This window comes from Falco naumanni, chromosome 8, assembly GCF_017639655.2.
Source record: "Falco naumanni isolate bFalNau1 chromosome 8, bFalNau1.pat, whole genome shotgun sequence".
Taxonomy (NCBI): domain Eukaryota; kingdom Metazoa; phylum Chordata; class Aves; order Falconiformes; family Falconidae; genus Falco; species Falco naumanni.
The window spans coordinates 5,241,789-5,266,783 of record NC_054061.1 but is presented as its reverse complement, the minus strand read 5'-3'; the positions used below and the strand labels follow the sequence as shown (position 1 = coordinate 5,266,783).

At 37.2% G+C, this 24,995-nt stretch overlaps 1 protein-coding gene across 6 annotated transcripts in view; it reads left to right on the top strand.

The window, feature by feature from the left end:
* FAM13B (family with sequence similarity 13 member B) overlaps positions 1 to 24,995 on the top strand; it is a 51,271-nt gene that overhangs the window by 16,339 nt on the left and 9,937 nt on the right. For 2 of the 6 annotated variants that reach the window (XM_040603478.1, XM_040603472.1), the window contains exons 5-16: positions 743 to 920; positions 1,529 to 1,673; positions 4,274 to 4,431; positions 10,896 to 10,937; positions 11,946 to 12,101; positions 14,069 to 14,204; positions 14,447 to 14,470; positions 18,133 to 18,203; positions 18,950 to 19,004; positions 19,447 to 19,594; positions 22,143 to 22,208; positions 23,276 to 23,486. In XM_040603478.1, coding sequence (XP_040459412.1) covers positions 743 to 920; positions 1,529 to 1,673; positions 4,274 to 4,431; positions 10,896 to 10,937; positions 11,946 to 12,101; positions 14,069 to 14,204; positions 14,447 to 14,470; positions 18,133 to 18,203; positions 18,950 to 19,004; positions 19,447 to 19,594; positions 22,143 to 22,208; positions 23,276 to 23,486 — 1,390 coding nt within the window. The remainder of the gene's footprint in view (positions 1 to 742; positions 921 to 1,528; positions 1,674 to 4,273; positions 4,432 to 10,895; positions 10,938 to 11,945; positions 12,102 to 14,068; positions 14,205 to 14,446; positions 14,471 to 18,132; positions 18,204 to 18,949; positions 19,005 to 19,446; positions 19,595 to 22,142; positions 22,209 to 23,275; positions 23,487 to 24,995) is intronic. The other 4 variants (XM_040603473.1, XM_040603474.1, XM_040603476.1 and 1 more) reach the window with 4 other exon arrangements.

The window sequence follows — 24,995 nt, the reverse complement described above, 5'->3', positions numbered from 1 at the left end:
GTAAGTTAGCTCACTATCTCTGGAGCTGTCGCTGGCTCTAGAGCTCTTCTGCAAAGCGGTTGTTCTCTTAACGGTGGTAAAATGAAAGGATGCGGAGGAGGTAGCCCTATAATCAGAAACTTGAGCGAGCATTAATTGGGGAAAATATGCTGAAAACTACTGATTGGACTTGCAGAGGAGAATATGGTGGAAATAATTGGTTTAGGTTATCAATTCCTGCTTCATGGAAGAAATTATGTGTATCGTTTAAAATCTGATGGTGCTGTGCTATGGAAGCAGGACTGTGGAGGGGTTTTTTGTTATGTTCCCTTGCCACTTCACCACCCCTCCAAACCTCTGGCACTGTTGAAGAAGAGTGATGGAACAGGGAAATGAGTTATCAGGCTCTCTTGGAAAGTTCAGAGAGGAAGAGCCTAATCCAGAGGCTGAAATGAGAGGATGAGGTGCTGGGGCAGATAGGTTGTTATGAAGTACTACCACTGTAAATACTCTTCAGATCTGTGAGCTGGATGTTTCAGTTTTTGGGTTTGGGGTGGGTTTTGTTGTCCTTTTTCCATGGAGAAGTTTAGTATGAGAATCTCAGACTGAACAAACGCAAGTCGAATTCTGACATTTTAGGCTGCGGTCTGACCAAATTAGTTGTACTTCAGAAGTAATTGTTGCCAGACTCAAAAAGTTGACCAGTATCAAATGTGAAAAGCAGTTATTTCTGTGATTAAAATATTTTTATTACATTTTTCAGATTATAATAATGAAGATGAATTTGGAAGAAAGTTGAGGTTCCTCTTGCAGCAGCTTCCACCTGTTAATTACAGTTTGTTAAAGTTTCTGTGTAAATTTTTAGCTAATGTAGCATCGCATCATGAAGAAATTTGGTCAGCAAGTTCTTTAGCTGCAGTCTTTGGCCCAGATGTTTTTCAGTAAGTTATTTATAAAAGTTCATGCAGTGTTTATGTGAATTTGACAGTGTACACCTGTAGTCTAAAGCCTTGCCTAGTCAATGAATAACAGCAGCAAGTACATGATAACGTTTTGGCAGTATCTTTTTCTGTGTCCCTTGTGTGCCCCCCACCCCAGTTTTGTCTTACCAATTCTTGTTTGGATTTAACAACAGTTTTTCTATGATCTATGGCATTAGAAACCGCTAATTTGAGTGTTGCATTATTGTAATTATACTGAGGTTAAAAATTTTTAGAGATAGTGTGTGATAATACTATTGGTAGTGAGAAAGCTGTTAAAGTACAAACGTATACTGCAGTTTTCTCTGTACAGGAAAGTACTTGAATTTTAAATATTCCTCAGGAAAAGTTAATTGACTAAATAGTTGTTACCTCATCACTTTTAAATATAAATGCATAAACTTTATAATGCAGTAGTGTAAAAGCATGCTTAAAGTTCTGTGTGTTCAGAATGGGTTAGGGACAATGGCATGAAGTGTAGCCCTTAGTTGTAGATAGAAGTCATTCACAGGAGTTCTTTGGGAAAACAGATTTACATTTTTAAACTAAAACAGTGTTGAAATCTTTAGCATTTACACAGATGTGGAGGATCTGAAAGAACAAGAAATAGTTAGCAGAATAATGGCGGGACTTCTGGAGAACTACTATGAATTCTTTGAAAATGAAGAGGAAGATTTTTCATCTACTAACGATTTAAGCTCAATAACTGAGCAGGTAAGAATACTTTACATGGCAATATGTTATCACTTATAAATGTGCATAGCAGATTCTTGTTTATGAAAGACATGTTGAAATACAATTTTCTTTAATGTGCCTTTTGGTAGTTTCTTGCAAACTGACAAAACCTGGCATTTCCTTAAATGCATTTCCTTAACAGGTATGCTTGTGAAATTGTTGCTTGGTAGTAAGTATAGCTTATGCTATGCATGGGAACTAAACCAACAGTGATATCCTGCCCAATGTAGACATTGGTATGCTATATAAACAGTATAGCTTTTTAATTACGTTTTTAGGAATGGGGAACTGTTTTTTAAGCGATTGCAGACCCACGCTGCTGTTGGTCTTGGTCAATGATATTTCTAGGTGTGTCTTAAAGAAACATGCAGGGTCTTGCACTCCACTTGATGATGTTATCAGTGGTGTTTCCCTATGCCAAAATTTTTCAGCGGTGTTCCTGATTCGAAGACTTCAAAATATCTTCTTGACGTTAGTGGGGAAAAGTGTTGAAATTGGAGAAACAAAGTTAAGTAGACTAGAAATTCTCTGGGTCGTAGTATTTAACTGCCAGGCTTGGCAGATTCACCTGTCCATGTGACTGATGGTATCCATTATCAGTCTTCTGCCTTTGCTCACAACAAATTTAACTTTGCAAAGTAAAATACAATGTCATGCTGGGATAAACAGAGATGGAGACTTGTTAGGGAAATGAAAGTGTGGTATTGTGATACAAACTTCTTCTGTTGGCAAATATTTTTAATTCTAACAAGTCGTGTTATATAAGTGATAATGCACAGAAGGAGCACTTTTTACATCATAAAAGCCAGGTTCATGGTTTGTTAATAAAATTTTGGCTCAGGCCCTTGGTCAGAAATATGGGAAGGTATAAACTGAATTTTCTCATATTCAGTTGGCTTAAGAAATTACATATTTTCTTTAAAGAGGAAAAAGGGTAAATGACCAGCGGTTACTAAGGAAGGTGACAAGAAATGATGAATTTGTAAAGCCTGACTATCCCACGAACCCCTCCTTTATCAAGACAGGTAAGGCAAGTACTAGAGCAGCCAGTTGCTTCCTCTTCACTGCGGTAGACATGTCACCTGTTGGTCTGGTCTGCCAAGCGTGGGCAGCAAGGTCTGGATTGAGCAGCTTCTCCTCTGCTGGCTCTTGTAGCAGAGTGCTGCAGCTTTGCGATGTTTGCTGTCTCTAGCTCTTTGCAGAAATACGTCTAGCGCTGAGAACCAGCCCTGCTGCATGCAGGAAGCTGTTAAATAAAGCTGAGCTGTAATTTCTGCAACCGGAGGCTGAGGGCTGTCGCCGGAGGCTAGGATGACTGCTCTGCTCTTTAAAATGTTGGTTGGTCTGCGCTCTCAGGCTTTGAAATTACTGACTTGTCTGTGGGTTATTGTACGTGTTGGCAAAAGGGTTTCCCAAGCACAACTCTGTTTGGTGTGTGGTTTTGGGTTTTCCCTATGTTTGAGGCCTGATGGGGTGTCCCTTTAATTTCGTGGTGTCTCCACCAGATGTCAACAGTGCACTGCCGTTGGGTGCTGCTCCCTCCGGGAGGGTGCGGAGCAGGGGGCAGAAGGGCTGCTGTCCCCTCCAGCTGCAGCCCCACGGCTGTGTGCGGGTGGGCTTGTCCCTGGTTCACTGGCACGGCCTCTTGCAGTTACAGAGGAAAGCCAAGGATAAATACGTTTCTTGCCCTGTATGTAGTACCATAGAACACATTACACTGCTTTTAAAAATAAACAAACGCCTCCTTTCTGCTTTTGGTGTAGTCTTAAACTTCCAAACTTTCGATTTTTTCTGATTACAGTGGTTTTATTTCACAGTCATGTGGCAGATATTACAAAGCATATTTTCTTGAGGCAGCTTCCGCTACTTTCATTTTTGAGTTTGCAAGTTTGGGCGATCAGTAATCAATTGCAGAGGGGCTTTGTGAGTTGAATAGAATCACTTTGTGGTGTTTATCTTTTTATGTTTTAGACATAGTTGCTTTTTAAAAAATGAAGGTGGCTGTATTGAGTTGTCAGTTGGATATTGTTTCACTTTTAAAATTGGCTATATCTTACTGCTTCAGTAAAAACATCTGTGTTTGGAAACCAAAATAGACATGAAGCTTCACAGAAACTTCTCATTACACTTACATTTGCCTTTATAAGCCTGGATTTACTTTAAAGTTTAGATTTTTAGACTCCTATGTTGCCTTCCATAGAAGGATTTGAAAATGCTTCCTGTGTATGAATAAGGCTACCTATGGAATAGAGGAGAGCTGTCTGTCTCTGTTTTACATGTAGAAGAGGACAGGTTCTGTGCTTCGTGACTTAGTGGGTTTCTGTTTCTAGATTCTGCTTGTGTTCATTTATTGCATCGAAGATGCTTCTCCAGTTTTTGTCCAATGTTTCAAAAGCTTTTTAATGGTGTGGAATGTATGGTTTTACATAAAATCAAGTCTAGCATGCCTGTCTTCTCTAAAACTGAAAAATGTTTTCCTCTTACAGGTATCTTGGTTTTATACCTTTCATGGTCTTTTAATTCCCTAGACTTCTTAAAATAACTTTTCAAGCCATTAACTGTGATTAAATCTTTTTTAGATCAATGATCTCTTGGAAGAGGAGGAAGATGTAAAGCTTGAGCAGTCTGAAGAACTTCCAGAAGATGGCACAGAGAAACCTGTTGAAAGGCCAGCTGTGGTGCATCTAGATATGACAGGGAGTCTCTCGGATTCCAGGAGCGTTACGGCATCAACAAGGTAACTTCTTTCTGCCTTGGAGCTTAGATTTAAAGTTTGGAATGTAGTTTGTTCTGGCTGAGAGAGGCGGGCTGTCAGGCTTTTGAGGTAAGTGGTGGTGTCTACAAACTGAAGCTTTAGAAGTATGTGCAGTTCTTGTAGTAGTAAAATATGGGATAAAATAATCGTTTCCAAATTCAGCAAAGGAATGCCTGTAGAACTCAGGTTTGATTAGCTGTGGTACTTTATGCAGAAAAAGGGCATATTTTAGTGAAACTGTGAAGTGGTATTTAAATAGTCAATTTTGTAGCAGAAGTATGAAAAGAATCTGAATATTGGTAGATATTTTTATCCATTCTGTACCATCTTTCTACCACTCCCTCTCAGTGCCCTAGCACTATTTCTTTTCATGTGTTAGTGAGATGTGTCTGTACATGACCCTAATTAATTTCTAAACCTGTGAGAATTCTGTTGTCCAGGATGTTTTTATCCTTAGTTTGGTTAGGTGTAAAACGAGGAAAGTACTTTCTTTTTTCACTAGAGTACAGTGGAACATTTCATGAACAAGTGTAATGAAGACTCTGTAAATGTGGTATCTTCCTGAAAATATGCTAGAGAGAAAACACCAGGGATGAAGAGGAACTATGTATGATGGAAAGGACGGTGGAAAGCAAGTGGGATAATATTGACCATTAATGATTTTTGGTTTGATTTTGAGGTTCTAAAAAGGCTTTTAGTAGGAGCAACGTGGAGGAAATTTTGAGCACTTTAAAGATGACATTTTGTAAGGTTGAAGTTTAATTTAACTGCATTTTAGTAAAAAGATAGTATAAAAATGCATAGAAAGGCCAAGGTCTTGCATTGTCCAAACAGGTGTAAAGGCTGCTGAAGCTGGACGGGCCTGTGTTACCTTCCTAAGAGCCAGACTCTGTAGTGGGATCTGTTTGGATGGGCTCTGCTGGTAGAGAGCTTTGAGCTGGTGTGGAAGTTGCAAAGTGTAGTACAGACAGGATATTGTAGTGGGAGTCAGCTTTTAATTAAGACCAGTCCTCATAAAGGAGATGCATAAACTTAAAATTGTACTTCTATTTGAGAGCTTATTTGCACTTGCTTCTAATACACAGGTTTATGTGTTCTTGCTTGTAGTGCACAAGTTTTTATTTTAAAGTTTGCTTTACTTGTACTTCGAGTTTACATTTTACGCACGAAGAATTTTACTTTTTCCCCTCTGCTGCATGTGTTTGGCATGGGCATTGCATGTAAGAACTTGTAGGGAGGAGTGAGGAAGAATCTATAATAAAAGTGTGACTAAAAGCAGAAGAACCGCAGGGAAAATCACAAGTTTACTGCCTAAGACTGAGTGGTCTCAAGAATGTGGATTTCGGGTTGAAATCTGTTCAGCTGCTTGGCTGCACCCTTCCTTCTACTTCATTGAAAGAATTTGTAAAATATAAAACGATGCGAGAAACATGATTCTGTTTTGTAATTTAAATTATATTTTAATAGTTAATTATCCTTGTCAGCAATATGGCTGTTTGAGTTAAAAAAAAGTTGCTGCAATTTGAACTTCTATAAAAGTGCTTCTTCCAATTAAAGTTTTAAAGCAATTTAACTATTCACAAGTAATTTAGTTGCTTGTGGAATGTGTAAGCACAGCAGTAGTGACAAACTCAACATGTCTGAGAGTTTAAATTTGATAGCCTGAAGAGAAGAACATTTTTACTCTATGTTTAGGGTTAATTAAAAATTAATAGGCATTAATTATGGTTGGCATTTTACATAATTTGTGGGGAAGGATAAGGAGGAATCCTGTAGAAGCAGAAAGAGAATTTTGCCTGTAAAACCAGAACTACTGCAGGAAACATTTACAAAAAAATTACAGTGAATGAAAAAATATGCTTTATTAAACTTTTAACCACTATAAATACTATAAATATTTTTGCAGATTTACTTTTATAGTATGCCTCTAAAAGCCTTTTTTTGTTTTAGTTTCTTGATGTAAAAAAAATTAAAGAAGCGAATGTTAAAGCAGGCTTATTGGGATGTTTGTCTTGACATAGGGCCTGCGGCAGCTTATAAAGGAAAGAGAAGAAGCAGATCTTGATCATGATTCTTACAGTTCCTTAACCTGGAGTTCTGTTGCCACTTTGCAGTTGTCAGATTTTGGGGTGTATGTGTATCTGCATATTTTGGTCTCTTTGTGGAGAAAATGAAAAGAACACTGAAGTTGCATGTGCCGCCTGTTAAAGATTGGCTATCTTGATTCGTGCGATGGGCTGTATGACCTTCCTTCTAGTTATCTGGACTACCTTAAAATTTTGCTCACTACCTTTTTTCTTTACTTGTTCTGTTTATTCTTTTGGAAACTTATGACCTTCATGTGCTGCACGGTGTTAATTTGACTCTGAGTTAGAGAAGGATCTGGTGAGAATGTGGATAGTCATTAATGCAGATTGATTTAGTGACTGCTTGAAAATGGTATTTAAACCTGTTGAGTGATCTTTAAGCCCGTTACCCAATCAGGGAGCATTTGTTGCCCAGGAGTTGACATTTTGTGCATAGAGGAAACATCGTATTCTCTGTTATTAAAAGCTTTTTCACCACAGTTCTTTTGGTTTTGCTGTCCTGATGTTTGGAGAAAAGAAAAAACTGACTCAGCATTGCAGCTGACTCTTAAGACGTGCTGTTGAAATAATCACTTTAGAATCCTTCTCTGTCATTATTCCAAATTTTTCATCACTGTGCTTTGCCAAGCAGTATTTGCTTTACTTTTTGCAGTTACTCAAGCACTGTCAGTCAGTAGGCTAATATAAAAACTGATGGTGTGTTCTTTGGGCTTTTCAAAATTATTGTAAAAATATTAGATATGACAAATAGTAAGTTCTGTAAAGAGTTTGCTGTGTCTATATTAAATGCAGTGACAAGGGTGACATCCTCGCTGCTTTGTATGATATTTTTGTTCACCCTCTTTTGTTGTAATTAGCTCTGATCAGTGAGAGGCAATAATATTAACAGTAAAGTAAGACAAAATGCATGTATAATAAGGACTGACCAAATATAACAACTGCCTGAATTGCTAGAAAATACGATACTGTTTGAGTTTAATGCTCTTTTTACAGTCTGAATACTTGTCCCTACTTCCATCCTAGAAGATCTGTGAGCAATGTGTTAGGAAGGCTTTCAAGTGTTGATTGGGCAGCTTATTGTCAGGAGTGACCTCATGTTGCAGTCTATTTCTATTTAGACTGCAGGGTTTAGTGCAGCACTCCAGAAGTGCTGTCTGACAAGCAGCCGTTGGATCCCAGCAAGCAGCATGCATAACCAACAGCCAACATCACGCTTTGCTGCTTTTCAAATGAAGCATTTTTATCTGAAGTGCTCATTTGGGATAGCAAAAATAATCAGAATGGCCTGTAAAGTTCTGCTGCACAGGTAAATATATGAAAGAATAATGTTGCTTTGATATGATTGCAAATAAGACTTTTGAAACTTTGTGTGAGATTAAATATATATTTTGGAGATATAGTGAAATGAAATAATGTCACAACTGATTTTTTTTTTTTTAACAAGAAAAAAGAATTGGTGTGCAGTCAGTAAATTACCAAGAAAAACTTTGAAATGTTTTATCTCTAGTAATGTATTTCTCTATCTTAAGGTATGTTTTTACTGGGACTTTTTATGGGTCGGGAGACAGTGCAAAAGGTATTCTCAGGAGTGGGTTAGTATTATGAAACAAAGATGTTTACCTTTCTGTGTCTTGCTGTGTCATGCTGCGTTAAGGCTTTGTGTAGCAGTATAAATTACAGCTTTTAAAAAGTATCCTTGAACTGTGGTACATGGGTTCAGAAGTTGTAATTTTTTTTTTGGCTCAGAGGGATTGACACATTTTTTCAAAAAGTGCTTCATTGCTAAAGTGATTAGTTGAAGATGTAAGATATTCTTTACGTAGTAAGAGGATTCTTCAGGCTTTGCAATACTGCTGATTTATGCACGTCTTGTACTGAGTACCTCTAATGCATCTAAAGGTGTTTAATAAAAGCACTGGTGAACGATCCTGTGCCGGGGGCTGAGGGTTACGCAGTAAGATGGCAAATTTTGTTGTGAACCATGTCTGAAATCTTCTGAATTCTTTGGAGATGAGTTTGGTTTTCCCCATGCTTGACACAGTTCCTCATTGTCTCAAGTGGTAGAATAAAAGGCTTCCAGGTCATCAGAGTTTCTTATAAATAGTATTTGTACTTGTGCCCTTGACTGAATTATTTTTGCTCTCTTTTACAATTAGAGTGTTGCAGTGTTGTGTGCTCCAGTTGCCCTTCCCCCTGATTTGTCCTAGGTGTGACTGTGTTTTAATAGTAAATCGATTTCAGTGTGTGTAATTAGGTGATAGTGTTTTTAGAACACAAGCATACCTTTTATAATGCAGCATTTGTGGAACTTGCAAAAATACTGAGGTTGGATACGTAAAACTAAGGTTTTTGTTTTGAAATCTTACTGTTTTTTTGCTGAGGTTCTTACTCGTGCTCCTCCTCTCATCTTGTTTGTGAAGTTGAATTTATTTACAGTTTTGTGTCTTCATATCTTTTTTTATTTCAAGTTTTGTCAAAACAAAGTGTGTTTATCAGAAAACTTCCTTTGTACAAGTGGTAGCGCTATGCAGGACTCCTGTGCACAGAAATGTCAATGAAATGTAAATATCTTAAAGCTATAAACTTTTGCTTACCATTTCTTTTGTTTGAAAGAAGAAAACAAAATGCAAGCATGTTCACCCTCAGTTGTTTGATCCAGCAGCTTTCAAATTAGTGGCTACAAGATCAGTCTCCTACATCAGGTGTTTTAATTTCCCAAAGCTATGTGGCAATGTATGTTTTGAAATAGTAGTTTAGTGCTGCCTGTTCTGTCAAAGCATTTGGAATAATCTGCTTTGGTCTTTTACCTGGGCAAACAAACAAATCATTAAATGAACTTGATTCAAAATCATGTTTACATTAAAACAAAACCCAAACCAACCAAACAAAAAAAGAAATAAACTTCTGTGAGCACCTTCTTGTTCAGTTGTTACATGGTGGTGTTTAAATACAGTGCAGTTTTCTATTGGGCCATTACAAGTTGTCTAAGCCAAAAGGGTGCATAATAATTTTTAAATAAATACTTTAATTACTTTCCTTATCAGCTAGCATTTAATTGAAAGTTCTTTATTGCTTGTGTTTCATCTACTTAGACGAAGGAAAAATAGAAAGACTGCTTGAGGTGGTCTAATTATCTTACCTCTCTGGTGGTGGAACTACTGATAAACTTGATAAGGTCTAACCAAGATATTTCTTGCTGTATTAAAACTATTCTTGGGTAAGCAGTGAGACTGACAACAGTCAGCGCAAGCAAGGCTGATAGCAGTCAAAACTATGTTGCAGAGGTAGTACCTGTTCAGTTATTTTCAGTTTGCTTTATGCATTCATGAAAATAATATTTAAAATCAACTTTGGCTGCCAACAGTGTTGTTACATGGTAAAGAGTAGGCTTAAATTTTGTTTTTCAACTTTTTGATCTTGGTTTTTATGTAACGGGAAGGAAAAAGAATTTATTTGCCTCCATCCCCGCCTCCTAGTTAAAGTGAAATTAGTATTTATTTTTTTCTGAATAAGATATCTTAAGTTGCAACTCACTACCATTTATAGTGGAGTTTTCTTATTTTATTTCATTCTTAGCATATGTACTGCCACCATCTAAAATTCAAGTGTTCTGTTTATAATGAAAGATTTTGATCGTGTTATTGGAAAACTGTAGAGGGACCACGTGCACACGTTAACTTGAACTTACTTGTGTTAGTTATGCTGATTTCTACCCTTCCACCCACTCAGGAGTTTAATATTCTAGGCTGAAGTGGCTTGTGCTAGGAGATTTCCAAATGCTTTACAAAGAGCTAGCTCATGTCTCAAAACCTCTGGAATGTACCTGCCTTGCACTTGAAATGTAGCTGTCCTTGGAGAGTGCTGCAGATCTGTTTAACGCTGCAGAATAGAATTATGCAACAGTCTGACAGGCAGGGAAGAACCTCAGTGAATTGCAACTGTGGAGGAAAGCAGAGTAATTTGGAATTTGCTTTAGGCAGCAAGGTTAAAATCTGCATTCTTAAGCAAGATGTCAGGAAATCTTTGGAGACTAAGTGATTAGTATTTCCCATGGGAAAGACTGTACATCTGAGAGCTTATAGTTTCATAATATACTGAGTACTGGCTCTTGAGAGACAGAAATCTGTATTGCTACTTCCACAACTTTCTGCCTTATGATGGCATTCTTTAAAATTTCTTCACCTAAATAATAAAGGGACTGCAAATCAGTATTTTCTTTACATAATTTATTCTGCTTCTATTAGTCGCATTACATGCAGTCGTTAAGTGTTTTCTAAGTTGTTTTCTGTTGACTGCAAGACTTTTTAGTGTGATGTTTTTGCTTTATGTTAACTTATTTCTTCTTCTTCTTTATTGCAGTGCTCATATCTCTCCCATAAGTATCTTGCCAGCCTCTGCAGAGTAAGTATAATGGAAATGTAAATTGTTTGATTTGCACTGTTGCTAGAACGTGCATAGAAGATGTCTTTTTTCAAGAAAAAGAAATGCAGTAGGTTTGGTGATTACAGATTTGAATGAACATATTCTAGTGTGAAGGATTTTACTTATGGCATTTAACACTAATGCAGGAAAAATGTTATGTCTGTCAGTGTTGCTCGCTGCAGAAGCATGGGAGCACAGTATGGTAGAATCTAGATTCCAAAACACTTTGGTTTTATACTTAGATGTATCATAGGTGTTTGACTTTAAAATTATGATAGCATTCACATTTTTAGCCCCACTTCTAGTTGATGATATTGAGTACAGTTCAGTGAAATTGTGTGTACAAATGCAGATGAAAAATAAACACACGATTCCAGAGTTAAAAATGGGGTTAAAGCGTTTAAGATTCTTACAGGATGGTATTTTTGTAGGCCTAATTGCTAGTGAGCTGGCTAAGAAGCGCTGAACAGAGTAGTCTGTTTTTAAAGAATGCTGTTCTTTTCTTGATGTATCTTTGGGTATATTGCGTGTCCTTGTTCATTGTCTCTGCTGACTGTTGGCTCTTGCATTTTAAGATTACAGCCCTGTTCAGAGGGTGTTACAGCCAGCCATGCTGAAGTGGTACCTGCTCCAGGGTTGACTTTGACCTGCTTTGGACATGGGAACTTATTGCCACATTAATATATTAGGCATTTATATTTTTTTTGTGTATAGTTATTAAAAAATACGTTAGTCATTGTAATGTGTTGATTACTCTTACGTTACTGCTAATAGACTTCATAATACTTTCTGTAAATCTTACGAAATAAAAGATAGTAGGTACAGTAATTTCGACTGCCCTTTTGGGAAAGTTAGTTTCTTTTTGCCTTGAAGTACTTGTCATCAAAGATTCCTGGTGTGTGTAAAGTTTCCTGTTTCTGCCTTTCTGCATAGTTAATCAAAGCAGAAAGTTATTAATACGAATTCTCTGTCTTTTTCCCTTTTTAGCATTTTAGAAAGAACAATAAGAGCAGCTGTGGAACAGCATCTTTTCGACCTGCAGAGCAGCTTAGATAACGATCTTAAACATATACAGCAACACAGACTGGGCTGTAACAATGAAGCAAAAAATCCCAGTGGGGATGAGGAAGGATCTAACAACCAGTAAGATTTTTGTTGCAGCTGTGCTGAATTCTATAGGACTGTGTATCTTAACTCTTCCAAAACAAACTACCCCAATCCTCAACCCAAACCAAAAGTTAATGACTTCTGCTGTTAACTCCAATTTCTCTCCATATTTTAAACCAAATCAACTTCCATCAATTGCCAGTAATCAACAGCTCTTGAAGCAAGTGTTGTAAATTGATCTTATAGCTAAAAATGTCGTGAAGTATAACTGTTTCACTGCTGAATTCTGTGGAAGTAGCACAATAACTTAAATATACTCAAGTTCTTTCATTCTTATCTGTTGTTGCTTGTGACATAATTTTACCATATGAAAGCTATTGTAGATGCTATTGCAGTTTCTTTACTCTATCTCTCCATGTCAGTATAGCTATTTTACTGCTCTGGCTTCTAGTGTCAACGAAACAGCTAAAAAGAGATAGTGTGAGCACTGTGGGTCTATTTGCATAGTTTCAGCCTCATTTGATCAGCTTTTATAGTTACTGTAAATCTTGCCATGTTATTAGTGTAGCGATTGCCATGGCAGCATTGAGAAGCTGGTACATTTTGGTGCTTTATTAAATAGTTGTGACTAATACCTAAACTCCAAAAATGCATAGTTAACTAGGACTTCAGCACCTAAGTTCTTTTGTTGCTTCAGAGCCTGAAATACGTGAATTATTCAGAGACAGATGCTGTTTTCTAAGTTGTTCAATCTTTGCTGGCTTTAGCAGCCTTATGACAAAAGGTCAGACTAAAGTTAGCAGTTGATCATAAAAGTAATAATCATTGCTGGTAACGATCAATTAAAACTGAGTTTTAGTGTTAAAGATTTAATGTCTTTGAAGTAATTTTTAAGTAAGAGGGTAACTGTCTGAAAGACGTGTTGTAGCTGAATTCCTTCAGTTACAGACTAAGTGCTTTAAAGGCTGGCTGACTTCACAGAAGGGGAAGCTGAAAGTACCATCACTGCAGGTTTAAAACCAATATACTCTTCTGGCACAGCGGCTATTTCAAGGGCTTCTTCCTGATCATCGTTCCACTATGGATTAACTGTAATAGAGGATACATGATAGCATTCTTCAAAGAGGTCATCTGGGTCCTTTAAAGCAGTGCTGCCAGCAGATCATGCACAAGGCAAATACACAGTTAAATGAAGAAATAAAACATACAGTGATCCAGTGCAGATTTCTTAGAATTAATTTAAAGTAATTGACAGAATTGAGGAGAAAAAAAAAGAGTTAAAATATCAGTTTCCAAACCATCTTGTTTAGTGTCTATATATCTGATAGAGGAGGAGCAGGCTTTAAAGTAGCTTGGAATTCTTTGTGAGCGAGGAGAAGGAAGGTAGGTTGTGATGAATTACAGAATTGTGGTAACAGAGGTAGTGGCATGTAAAGAATGTATGGACAAATACGGTGTAAGCTAGTTTTAATCTGTTTGTACTGTTACAAGCCTTAAGTTGAAATCTAGGAAGATTAAACGTTGGAAATAATGGGATTTCTTACTGGAGAGGATGTGATACTAGCTATAAAACTACCTGGCTTCGATATTGAGAGGAGTGTAGCCACAGCAACTTCATTGAATTGTAGTAGTGTCAAGATGTCATTGCTTCTGGCTCTTCTGACTCAGCATAGTAAGTGTGGGGGGGGATGTATGCTTGACCATTAATACAAGAATCAAATAAATACATTTTAATATGTCTATCAGGTGCTGTTGTAGAAAACCTCAGAAGTATATATAAACTACATAAAAAATTAAATTTGCCTACAGGTTGTTGAAATTGCGGGTATTACTAGTATCTTTGGTCAGAATAATTTTGTTGAAGAAAAAAACCAAACACAAAACCCAAAGCCAAAACAACAAAACTGATGTTTGATATTGTTTAAGGAAAAATAGCATGGTGTTTATTTTTCTTCTAAAGGTGGAACAACTAGTTCCTGAAGTCTTTCTGTTCTTATCTTTAGGAATGATGTTATTGAAGATAATGACACTGGTAGCAGTGAGAATACAGGAGACTGCTCTGAAGTATTGGTTTGCAATGATTTAGGCAGTGAAACTATGAAGCATGATACTGTAACTGAGGAAGAAGAAAGTGTTCAGGTGAGAGGAAGAGCCTCCAGTGTATGAAAATTATAACTTTCTGTGACTTTAGCAAAGTGCTTTAGAGATCCAAGTTTTCCTGATGGTTCTGATGTAGCCTTACGTGGTGCTGTCGCTCTGTGCCATTCATCTTGTCTTTTTTCTTGTCTTCTCTGCTGTGCATGTTTTGTAGATATGCACAGAGATATTTTTGTGCAGCTTGTCTGGACTCTGACTAATGTTTTTCTGTTGGTCTTTAACAGGTACCAGCCCTTCCTTCTGCTCAGGTAAGTCAGTGTATCAGCAAGCACAGCACTGGTTAGAACAGTATCTGTGTTAGTAAAGGCTTCCTGAGGAGCAGAAGGTCTAGAGCTGCGATTGGGACCTGTCACACATTTGCCTGTATCAAGAAGTGGTGGAAGTAGTAATTGCCTTGAGACTTTGCAGCCTCTTGACTGTGTTTGTAGTATGAAGGTGTGGTTTTGTAATTAGCTAATTACAGCCTTTTCTAGCTGTTTACAGTTTCTTCTGTGGTAGGCATAGATATCCTGTTCTTTTCAACATGTCTTCATCTCCTTTCTAGTTGAAAGAGGTTCTGTTACTTCTCCTTGGACCTCTTTGCTTAGGTATCTGACTTCTGCTGTGCTGATAGCTCATGTCCCTCGATACTGATGTGTACACTTAAAATTCTTACACTCGAGGTGTTAGCAAAAGCAAAAGGAAAGAAAATTAGACTTGTGACCTGCTGAAGAGGTTCAGCGCTTAATATTGCCATCTTGAAAAGTATCAGGATTGACCATCTGTATTCCAAAGCAGAAAAATCTGTCTGAAGTGCTGCATGAGCACATATTGTGATGTGAAGCTAACATGCTTGTAGAAAATAAAATAGTTGTGTTTTTCAAAAACTGTTTTGCTCAAAAAATGCAATGCTAATGGTACTTGAAGTTGCTGTTAAAGTTCAGAAAGCAACTGAAAACGTAAGCCAACAAAGCACAGAGTAGTCAGGTGTCGTAGATGTAATTTTGGCTTTGCTTTTTTATATTATGCCTGAATTGAACAGCTTCATGTTGCTAGAAGAAGCAAGTGCTGTGTACAGTTTGAATGGAAGCCCAGTATTGTATCAACCATAAAGGCTGAAATAATTGTTTACCCTGTACAGTAAATGTGCCTCAGCTTTGCTTTGAAGAAGCAAGTGCTGTGTACAGTTTGAATGGAAGCCCAGTATTGTATCAACCATAAAGGCTGAAATAATTGTTTACCCTGTACAGTAAATGTGCCTCAGCTTTGCTTTGAGCTGCAGATTATTAGATCTTCACATACAATCAAATGTGAATGTTTGTAGTATGTATGGCCTGAATTTGTAATGATGGCTTGAACTGTACCAGCATTTTTTATTAGTGAGCAGATGTCAGTCTCTTGTTCAGGGTATCTTTATGCGATCAAGCAATGCTGTAAAATATGTGCTGACAAAAATGAAACCAAGTATAACAGTAATATGCAAGAGAATATAGTTTCTACCACTCCGTACGAAATAGCACATATGCAGCTGTCAAATAAGCACTTCTAATGAAAAATTCAGATCTGTAGTTCCTTATTTATTTGGTAAAAGTTTTGTTGTCATAAATCTAAATGATGAATTCTGTGGGTAGAGAGATTTGCTATACATGTGTAGAGAACTTTCTGCAATAGCTTTTAGCTTCTTGCCTGTGCATCCATAAATCTTTCTGAGGGTTTCCTGAAAGATAACTAGATAAGCAAACCTATTGTTACTAGACTTAAATTAACTAGAAGAATTTAATGGGTCTGTGAACTTGAAAAGATAGAAATGGATGCCTTAGCATAGTGAAACTGAGTCTTGTCTGGAATCTGTGTTTTTATTAAAACAAAAATGTTGCTGCAGTGCTTTTCACTATTGTAATGTGTTCTTCTCCTAGCCTTCTGTTTGCTTTCATGGATCCCAAATGACTCTTTTGACACTTAACAAGCCCATTTTTTTTTCAACAGATCCTGCTAAACTAGATTATTATTTAAGAATTGCATTCTGTAAATTAAAATTTCACAGAATGTATTGATTGTCCAAGTGCTTTCCTGATGCATTAGTGCCAAATCTTGTTGTAAAAAAAATGATTAGATTATTTTCCTATGGTGCAAAATGCAAAAACATGGTACTGCAATTAGTATTCACCTGAATCGGATAAAATATCCTTTATGTTAGCAAGGACCCTGTTGAAAGTACAGGGTAGAGTTCTGTATTTCTGCTGTTAAGTCTTCCTGACTGGCTGTTGTAGATTATCTTTTATTTGTAGCAATTGTTCTAGGTTTTCAGTCTTTTGACAATGAAAGCCTTCAACAGAGAGCGAGTTTCTCATGTTAACTCCTAATACTTTACTTCCTCCTGAATTCCTAGTTAAAATACATGCTGAGCTTTAGAAATCAAAACTTGGAAAATATAAGTGGAGATGGAGAAACAAAAATTGCAGATCGGTGGCTTTTCAGTGCATTTTATGCAGTTTCAGTGGTTTCAAAGAACAGCTGAGAAACGCGAATTACACTTCTTACGAAGTATGTGCGCTTCAGAGTTCCAGGCATGTTACTGTGCTAGGAATATAAAGGGGAACATGATGCTTGGGAGCGCACAGTGATGCATAGATAGATGTGCTTTTGTTGCCATATCTGATGTCTTTCTTGGCCTTTTGTGCTTTTTGATACATTTTTGTCCGTTGGTATCAGTGATAAGGTGGCATTCTGGGGTGAAGTTTCGGGTTTCTCAGTGTTAGTTTCTACCTTCGTAGAAACCATGCCATTTCAAATGTTATTGGAGAGTTGGATCTTTAGGGGAGATGTTAAAGGGAGATGTTGGTTTACCTATATGAAAGGAGTTTTGAAGGGGCGTGTAGGGTTGTAGGAAACAAGATGTGCGTGTGAGCTCTCCTATAGGTCTGAAAGGGAAACATAAGCAGCTGTTTCTGCAACGACAGTAACTGTGACTATGCAAGACTTACACAGCTCATTTCCAGGGTGGAAATTATCTGCTGGAGTATGAGGAATGACATGTAATTAAAAATTGTTTCCCTTGAACTGGAATTTGACTTGAAAACTGAAATAATGTAAACAAAATAATGGAGCTTTGTCTGATAAGAGTGAATATTACTATCAGCAGTGTAAAACTGGCAACTGTTATATATATTTGAACTCCCCAGGTAACTTTATTTTAGATTCAGACACTTTCAAGATCATTTGTGAGAACTTCTGAAAGTCTAAACCCAAACGCAATCTGTTATTTTAAAATGACATTTTATGTTTCAAATTTCTTACATTCCCCCAAGTAAGGCGCTTCTTGAAGAAATCAAGTACTGGGCTTTGGCATAAATACTTGAAGCAGTCAGGCTGGCTGTGCCAACTTTTAGTGAATAAAATAGTGACATGTGTTCATCTGAACTTGTTTTGTGAGATAGTGTCATAGAAATGCCAACATTTATTCCTCCCCTTCCAGTTCTGTTCCTGCTTTATTTAGTAACAGGGATTAGTAGCTCCTTTTAGAAAGTCTGTCAGACTTGTTTCATTTCATATATGCTGAGCACAAGTCTACATCCAACTCAGTTATTTTTCGAGACTGGGATATACTTATTGCCATGATTGTAGGCATCCCAAACTTCATGCTATGATTGACAATTTGTGGTAGAACTATTGGTGTTAATATGTAAAAGAAGTAATAAAAAATGGTTTGCCTGAAGAGGGAAAGTCATTGTCTATCTTCTAGTGATTAAAACACCTGGTTACTGGCCTTAAATGTAAAAATACCGTGTGGTTAAAAAGTGTGATTTCCATCCCCACGCAAGAAGCTGTACTTGTAGTTCTTGAGAGGTTTTTTTGTGGTCAGAGATGATTACAGATTTTTCTTCAGCTGAGAATGCTGTTCCTAAATCTTTCTAAACATGCTTTTTGCCAGCAGACTGCAGACGTATTATTGAAACCATGTGATGAAGGTGCAGATGTTGGTGGAGAAGATAATAGTGAAGGGTATGTATTTTTCTTCAGTCACTGACATGGCAAAATGTGTAACTTCGGTTTTGAAATGTAAGTGTACCAAACCGTGATTGGTGACAACACAGTATGACATGAGGGAGGTGAAATTAAACATGTAATTTTTCACACATGAAAACAGAGAGGATAAGATGGAGTTGCCTTTTTTATGATGTTGATATAAAAGACATGGAACTTTATGCACTTAAAAGAAAAAAATAAGTACAAAGCCTATATATGTCATGGCTTTTTTTCTGCACAACCCTATGTTCTGGGCAACAGAAACAGAACAAAAAAATTATTTTCTTTAAAATTTTGGGTACATTTTATTCCTCTTAATGATTGAAGAATTAATGCTGCTGGTAATAGTGACTAGCCAGAAAAGTTCAAGTTCTTTTGCAGTTTGAGTTCAGGACTGATGAAATTTCAGTTTGAGTTGAATTGATTTTGAAAGTATTTATTCCCAGTTTGAGAATGAAGGTCAGAGCTGTTTTTGTTTACAACTGGGTTCAAGTCCAGTTGTTGTTTACATGCTTCAGCTTGAAATTCTGTGTGAAGAACAAGGGTGGGGAGGGGGGGAAGCAATGAAACTTTTGCTCCCCAGAATTTTAATTTTCAGTTTAAGGAAATACTTTGCATATATTCTAAAACTGGACGAGGGAATGTAAGGGGAGTGTATTGTATTTACTGTCCATTAAGAAATTGTATTTAAAATCATAACTGTGTTTGTGTCTGCTTTTTAGGCAAAATAGTATATTGCTTGGGGGCAATGATAGAATATCTTCAGAGATGTTTCTGGTAAGATGTTTCATTTATGTACAGACACACAGCATCTTATAAGTTTATATAAATAAATAAACAAAACAAAAAAAAAAACCCAAAACCAAACAAAAAATTAAAACCAATAAATTTAACTTATCTTATGTTGGTTGGCCTGCTGCAAGGTTTGCAAAACCTCTGTTAGAAATCTCATCATGCTTCACGGAAACTTTTGGCAGCAGAGCAAGCTTGTACTTAAGCATCTCCTGTAAGGAATGTTTTGTAATGCAAATACTGACTACTGTTGCAGGTTGGGGGGAAGATTGTTTAGAATTCCTTGAGTTAGGAAGGAAGATTCCACCACTACCACCCCCCACCCCCCCCCCTCGAAATATTCCAGAAGTGCTGGAACTGGCACTGATTAGGGACTTGATTTCCAGGTGCTAAATAATGATAAAACTGTTCTGTTATTTAAATACAGGATTCAAGTAGCAAGACTTGTGATCTTAATGCAAATACTGATTCAGAGGTGTCAGGGGATGGCAACATTAATGTTTCTGAGGAGGCTCTGAGTGTGCAAGTACCGCGTCTAGATCTGAAGAATGTATCTGATGGTGACAAATGGGAAGGTAATTTTCACCCTTTAGCTCACAATATAGTTAGCTAGTAATGATAAGTAGAACATTTTACAAAGTAGAAGCAGCAGACAACTTACATTCTTTTCTGTAGTTTGAATAATATGTTCTATACACATGGTAAGATAGGTCCCATCTTGTTTCAGAACTATCTGCAACTTAAGGAAAATGGTAAAGAAAAAAAAATCAAAGGAGCAACTAAAGAAAGCAAAAAAGCTTAAGTTTCATAACAGAGATTTGGGTGGTTTTGTTGTTGTTGTTGTTGGGTTTTTTGTATGTTTTTGTTTGTTTTGTTTTGATTTTTAAGCGGCTTTTGGTTCTCAGGACCCTGAGACCTTGTCCTTGAAAACATTTTCTCTAATTATGTCATAGAGTTAATATTCACACTGGGTCGTTTGTTTTTCTTTTTTTAAAATGTAAGCTATTGAAGTTCTAATACTAACTGAATTTGACTCAAAATCATGAAATGCTAAACACAGCAATTTATATTTCATTTATTCTGAAAAATATGTTGGTTTTGTTTTAAACATCAGGAATGTCAGATGTTGATTTCAAGATGTCATTGGAGAATTTGAAACCGCTCTCAAGTTTTCAAATAAAATCTAAAGTTGCAGATGGATATTATTTCTGTGCCCCATCTCCCTCCATTGTTTGGATTTTAGGAAAAGCAAAATGTTTGAAACATAGTTTTCTCTCAGACAGGATTCCTTATGTATGTGACCTCGTTCTTCATGGCCTTCCAGGTTTAGCAAGCCCCTAAATTTGTGACTTTACTGAACTTTGTTGCTCAAATGTCTGGTAATAAGTGTTTAGACTGTTGTTTTTTTTTGTGTAAAAACATAACCCCTTTGTAATCAGAGCAAACCACTCTTGTCAAGATCTACTTTCCAAAGCACTTACCTTTTCACGTGTTCCTTATCCTGTTTCTTCTGCCTGATGTTGATATTCTGAATCATCATATCTTACAAAATCCAAGTGATACAATTTGCTAAAATACTGTGAACTGTGACCGACAGTACAATGGCCACAGTCCACTCGTTTCCAGTTTTATATTGTGAAAACAACTTGGTAGATACAGTACAGATTTACTACGCAGGGATGAGTTTTTAACTTACAGCAGGCTGTTCCAGTGACAGCTGTTCTTGGAGATGTCTGTGTCACAGCTACATGTTAGTTAAGATGTTGGTAGCAAAGAATGACTGCACTTAATTTCTGGTTGCTGTGTTACAAATACCAAAGTTGGTGAGGTATACTTGGAATGTGTGTAGTTTTAACAGTGCAGGATATAGTTGTAGCATGTCAGCACATAAAGTTTTGTCCTGAAGCTCAAATGGTGATAATTTACTCTTAATTTGTCACCAGTATTGATTATTCTCCAAATTGCCTGCATGAATCAATGCTTTCCTTTTAATAACTCTTTTACAAATGATGAGGGTTGCAACTTGTGGTAGTCTTGCTTAGATTTGTAAAATATTTGCTGTTTGGCCTTGAGCCCCTAGCAGACTGTGCATTCAGTCAATTTGCAGGCATCTGAAGACACTGAGTCCAGATTCTCATTCTTGTTGCTCAAGTTAATAACTTTGTCTAAAGTTTAACTGCTTATGTTCTCAGTGTTTTATTTACATTAATTGCTTACTTGCAAATTACATTTTGTTGCATCCTCTATTTGTGTTAACCTGATTTAATATGTGTTCTCAGAAGGTTTGTGGCTTCCATTTTCATGATTTCCTTAAATCTGCTCATAAAAGTTGCTTTGGTTTTACTTACCCAAGTGGCTTTATTACCCTTACTTTGAAAAGAAAGTAGCATATCTGTATATAAATTTATATTATAAGCTCCTTGGTAGTAAAATCAGGATATTTTGCAAGCGGTGTTATTTCATTGCAAAGTATTTTAACTTTGACTGTTCTTCAGTCCTGTTTAGGATGGTTATTAGGATCTCGGCCTTCCAAGGCACTGCAAATCCTGGTGGCATTCCATCAAAGCAGATTGGCTTTGTAAAGAAGTCTGTACTAGTCCAAATCTCATTACAATATTTGGGTTATTAAAGCCTATGTTATAGCAAACTTAAAGGCCTGTAACCAACAGTTCTTGAAAATGAACATCAGATACTTGCTGGCTTAAGACTAAAATGCAGATCAATTAATCTGTATTTATGAGTATCTTTTCTGCATTTGTTCTGCTTTTTGGAAATCACTGCCATCTCTATTATTTAAGAGCTGTGAGCAAAAACATGTTTAGAACTTGTCTTTTGTTAATGTGAGGATGCATGAGACCCTTGTTAAACTACAATAAGTCTTTACTACTTCTGTGTCAGTTCTTTGTAAACCTTTTCAGTAAAAAGTTCAAATTCGCTAAGGACTGAGCATCCTTACCTGCCATTGAAATTTCTTGGAAGCTGAGAGTGCTCAGAGCCTGGCCCAAAAGATGGGATGTTTTTCCCTGGTACTGTATCTTCCTGCTTTACATGTTATGTATAGTTTGTTCTGACTGTGCTGTGTGTTCACTTTAGTATTTTTGCCATTCTTTTTCATTTTATTAGCGCCATGCCCTATCACTTTTCCCCTCATTGATTTCAAAACAATGCATCTGCAGAGAGAAGGGGAGGGTAAGTATGGTTCGCCATACGTTCAGTTATCTGCCTTTTGATAGTTTATGGTTTGCTTTCTAACTAACCCTTCACCTGCTGTCCCTTATATCTTGGGAATGTTCTGATCTGCAGTTTTTTTGTTTACTTTTTTTGTAAAAGGTCCCCTTCTTGTACTGTGTAAACAGGCAAGATTATACCTTAAAAACAAAACAAAAAGTCCCAATAATACTTAGTAAATGTACAATGGAAAGCAGGTACAAGGGTTATTTTCTTTTAAAGATTACTTTGTGGGTCTTACTGTTGTTCTGCACACTTTGAACCCAGTTTTCAAATTTCTGATTTGAACTGGAAAATATAGGCAATCTTTCAAAAGGAAAAGGGGGGTGGGATTTTAAATTCAAGTTCTGGAAGGCCATGTCAGCTTTTTGTTAGACAGCAAGAAAACAATATTTAAGAATTGTAAGGGACGTTAGCAACTAAATTTCTGTAAGGATTTAAAATCACTGATTGTTTTGGAATCCCCTGCCTAAAAGAAATCACCTTCCACAAATTAAGAAATCTCTTTTTCTCAGTGGTGTCAAGACTGATTTAAACTTAGACCCAACAACACTCTTAAGACTTAAGCCAATGGGCATTGTACCTAAAGAGGTATTGTGAGGCTTATCTTCTTCAAAACCAAGAGGACAATCTTTCGAAATACATGTGTAAGGTATGAAAATTAATTTCCACAGCAAAACATTGCAATGGACAAAAATATATTCTTCTAACTTTGGATTTGTGATACGTAAATAAGGCGCTCTCACACTGTTGAACTGCTCAGATACGCATACTCCCAAGATACACTTTGAAAAAGGGATCCTAGTGTGCATACTTCATTTCAGTACCTTTTTCTTTCAATTGTTACATGACAGAATTTGTAGCTTTCTGATGTATTTCAATGTTTTTATTCACTTTGTGTATGACACCACATCCTTTATAGCATACAAGACTAAGCATTGGGTACGTGTTTTTGTTTCCTTTTGACTCTTGTTTATAATTCTGTTAACAGAGAAGTACCATTTTGTGTCCCTTTTTTTATCTTCTAGATCCATTTCCTGCTTTTAAATCTTGGCAGGAAGACAGTGAGTCTGGAGAAGCTCAGCTTTCCCCGCAGGCTGGAAGGATGACTAATCATCCATTGGAAGAGGACTGTCATCCAATACTGTCACATCGTAGTTTGGATTTTGGGCAAAGCCAGCGCTTCTTACATGATCCAGAAACGTTAGATTCTTCATCCAAAGCACTTTCTTTTGTTAGGTATGTATTTTAATGCAATTTGGTGGGTGTTGGGGCAGGAGATGCTACTGCCAGTATGAAAAAACAGCTGTTTAAGAACCTCACGGCTTTTCATTATATGAATTTATTGAAGATCAAGGTCAAATACAGCTTTATGTGACCATTTGGCTGTTCTGCCTGCCCAGGAACTGCCATACTGAGTCAGACCAGAGGTTCATCTGGGATGGTGTTGTGTCTCTCAAAGGGGCCGCTGGCAGATGCTGAGGGAAAGAGTATAAAAATAGGGCAAGCTTGCACAGATTTCCCTGGCATTTGGTCAGGGCCTCTGATAACCCGCTGTAATGCCACTTCCTGGGCTGGAGGTGGTATTTATATCCTTTGTTTACCAGTACTGGACTGCTTGTCTATGATTTTGTGTAAGTTGTGGCTTTTTTTTTTTTTTTTTTTTTTAGTAGCATGAATATCTGCCTTCATGTTGCGTAATTTTGGATTTGTTTTGTGTAGCGTGTTGTCCACTGCCCGGTAAAGTGAGCCAGGTTACACAAACTATTGCAGCTAAAGCGTGTGGTAATGGTTTGGGCAGCTTCTTCGTTTGGGCTGCGGAAAGCCTTCGTTCAAAAGGGGTGTAGGAAAGTATCGGCTGTTAGAGGGAGAGGCATGGGACAGCAGTACGGTGCAGAGGTAGGGCTCTTAATGCAGGTCCTCTCCTGCAGATTTAGAGGATCAAGTCTGTTTAACCCAGTGTATGAAAGTAGAGTTGTAATTGAACAAGCTGCAAGTTACTTGTGTGACACAGCTGGGGAGTGTGACCCTTCAAAGCTGTAAATACCCTGTGACCTGTGCTGTCTGCTACCCTTACTATGAAAGGGGATTTAAGAAGGATTTCCATGCTTGTTAGGGAAGAAGCGAAGTCATAATAATGAGAACATCTGGAACAGGAAGGACCAAGTTTGCAGTCTCCAATTCTCTATGACATAGGTTTATTGAAGCAAAAGGACAGTTGCCCCAGTGTTCTCCACATAGCTGCAGGAGGTAGTTGACAAGTACTGTTAAAATGATGGAAAAGACTGAGGTGCAGAAAAGTGCTGATTGTAATCACTGTTCTCCTCATTCTGAAACAAATAAGGATCTATGTGAGCAGATTATTAGGTTAGTATTTCTAGTACCTTGAACTATGTAGATGTCACTAGCTGTGCTGAGGGATCTTTCAGGCACCTTGTGTAATAAGCGTACAAGAAAATTCTCATGGTCAGGCTCGAGGTAAAAAGGCTTTTCACCAGCAGCAAACGTCAGGGAGCTGAACAAGTACAAAAGACGATTTAAAACCAGGATCATGTACTCCAGAAATATATTAGTAAGGCCGACAGGTGATGCAGATGTTTTTTAGATAAGTATCTAATAACGTACCTAAGACAGTTAAGTGGAGTTGTGTAATTACCAAGGATTGTTCAGCGGTAGCTCCTAGCCTAGGCTTTATTCTGTGCCCCATACTTCAAGAAGTACTGAGTGTCTGGTAATTTAGGTAAGTAG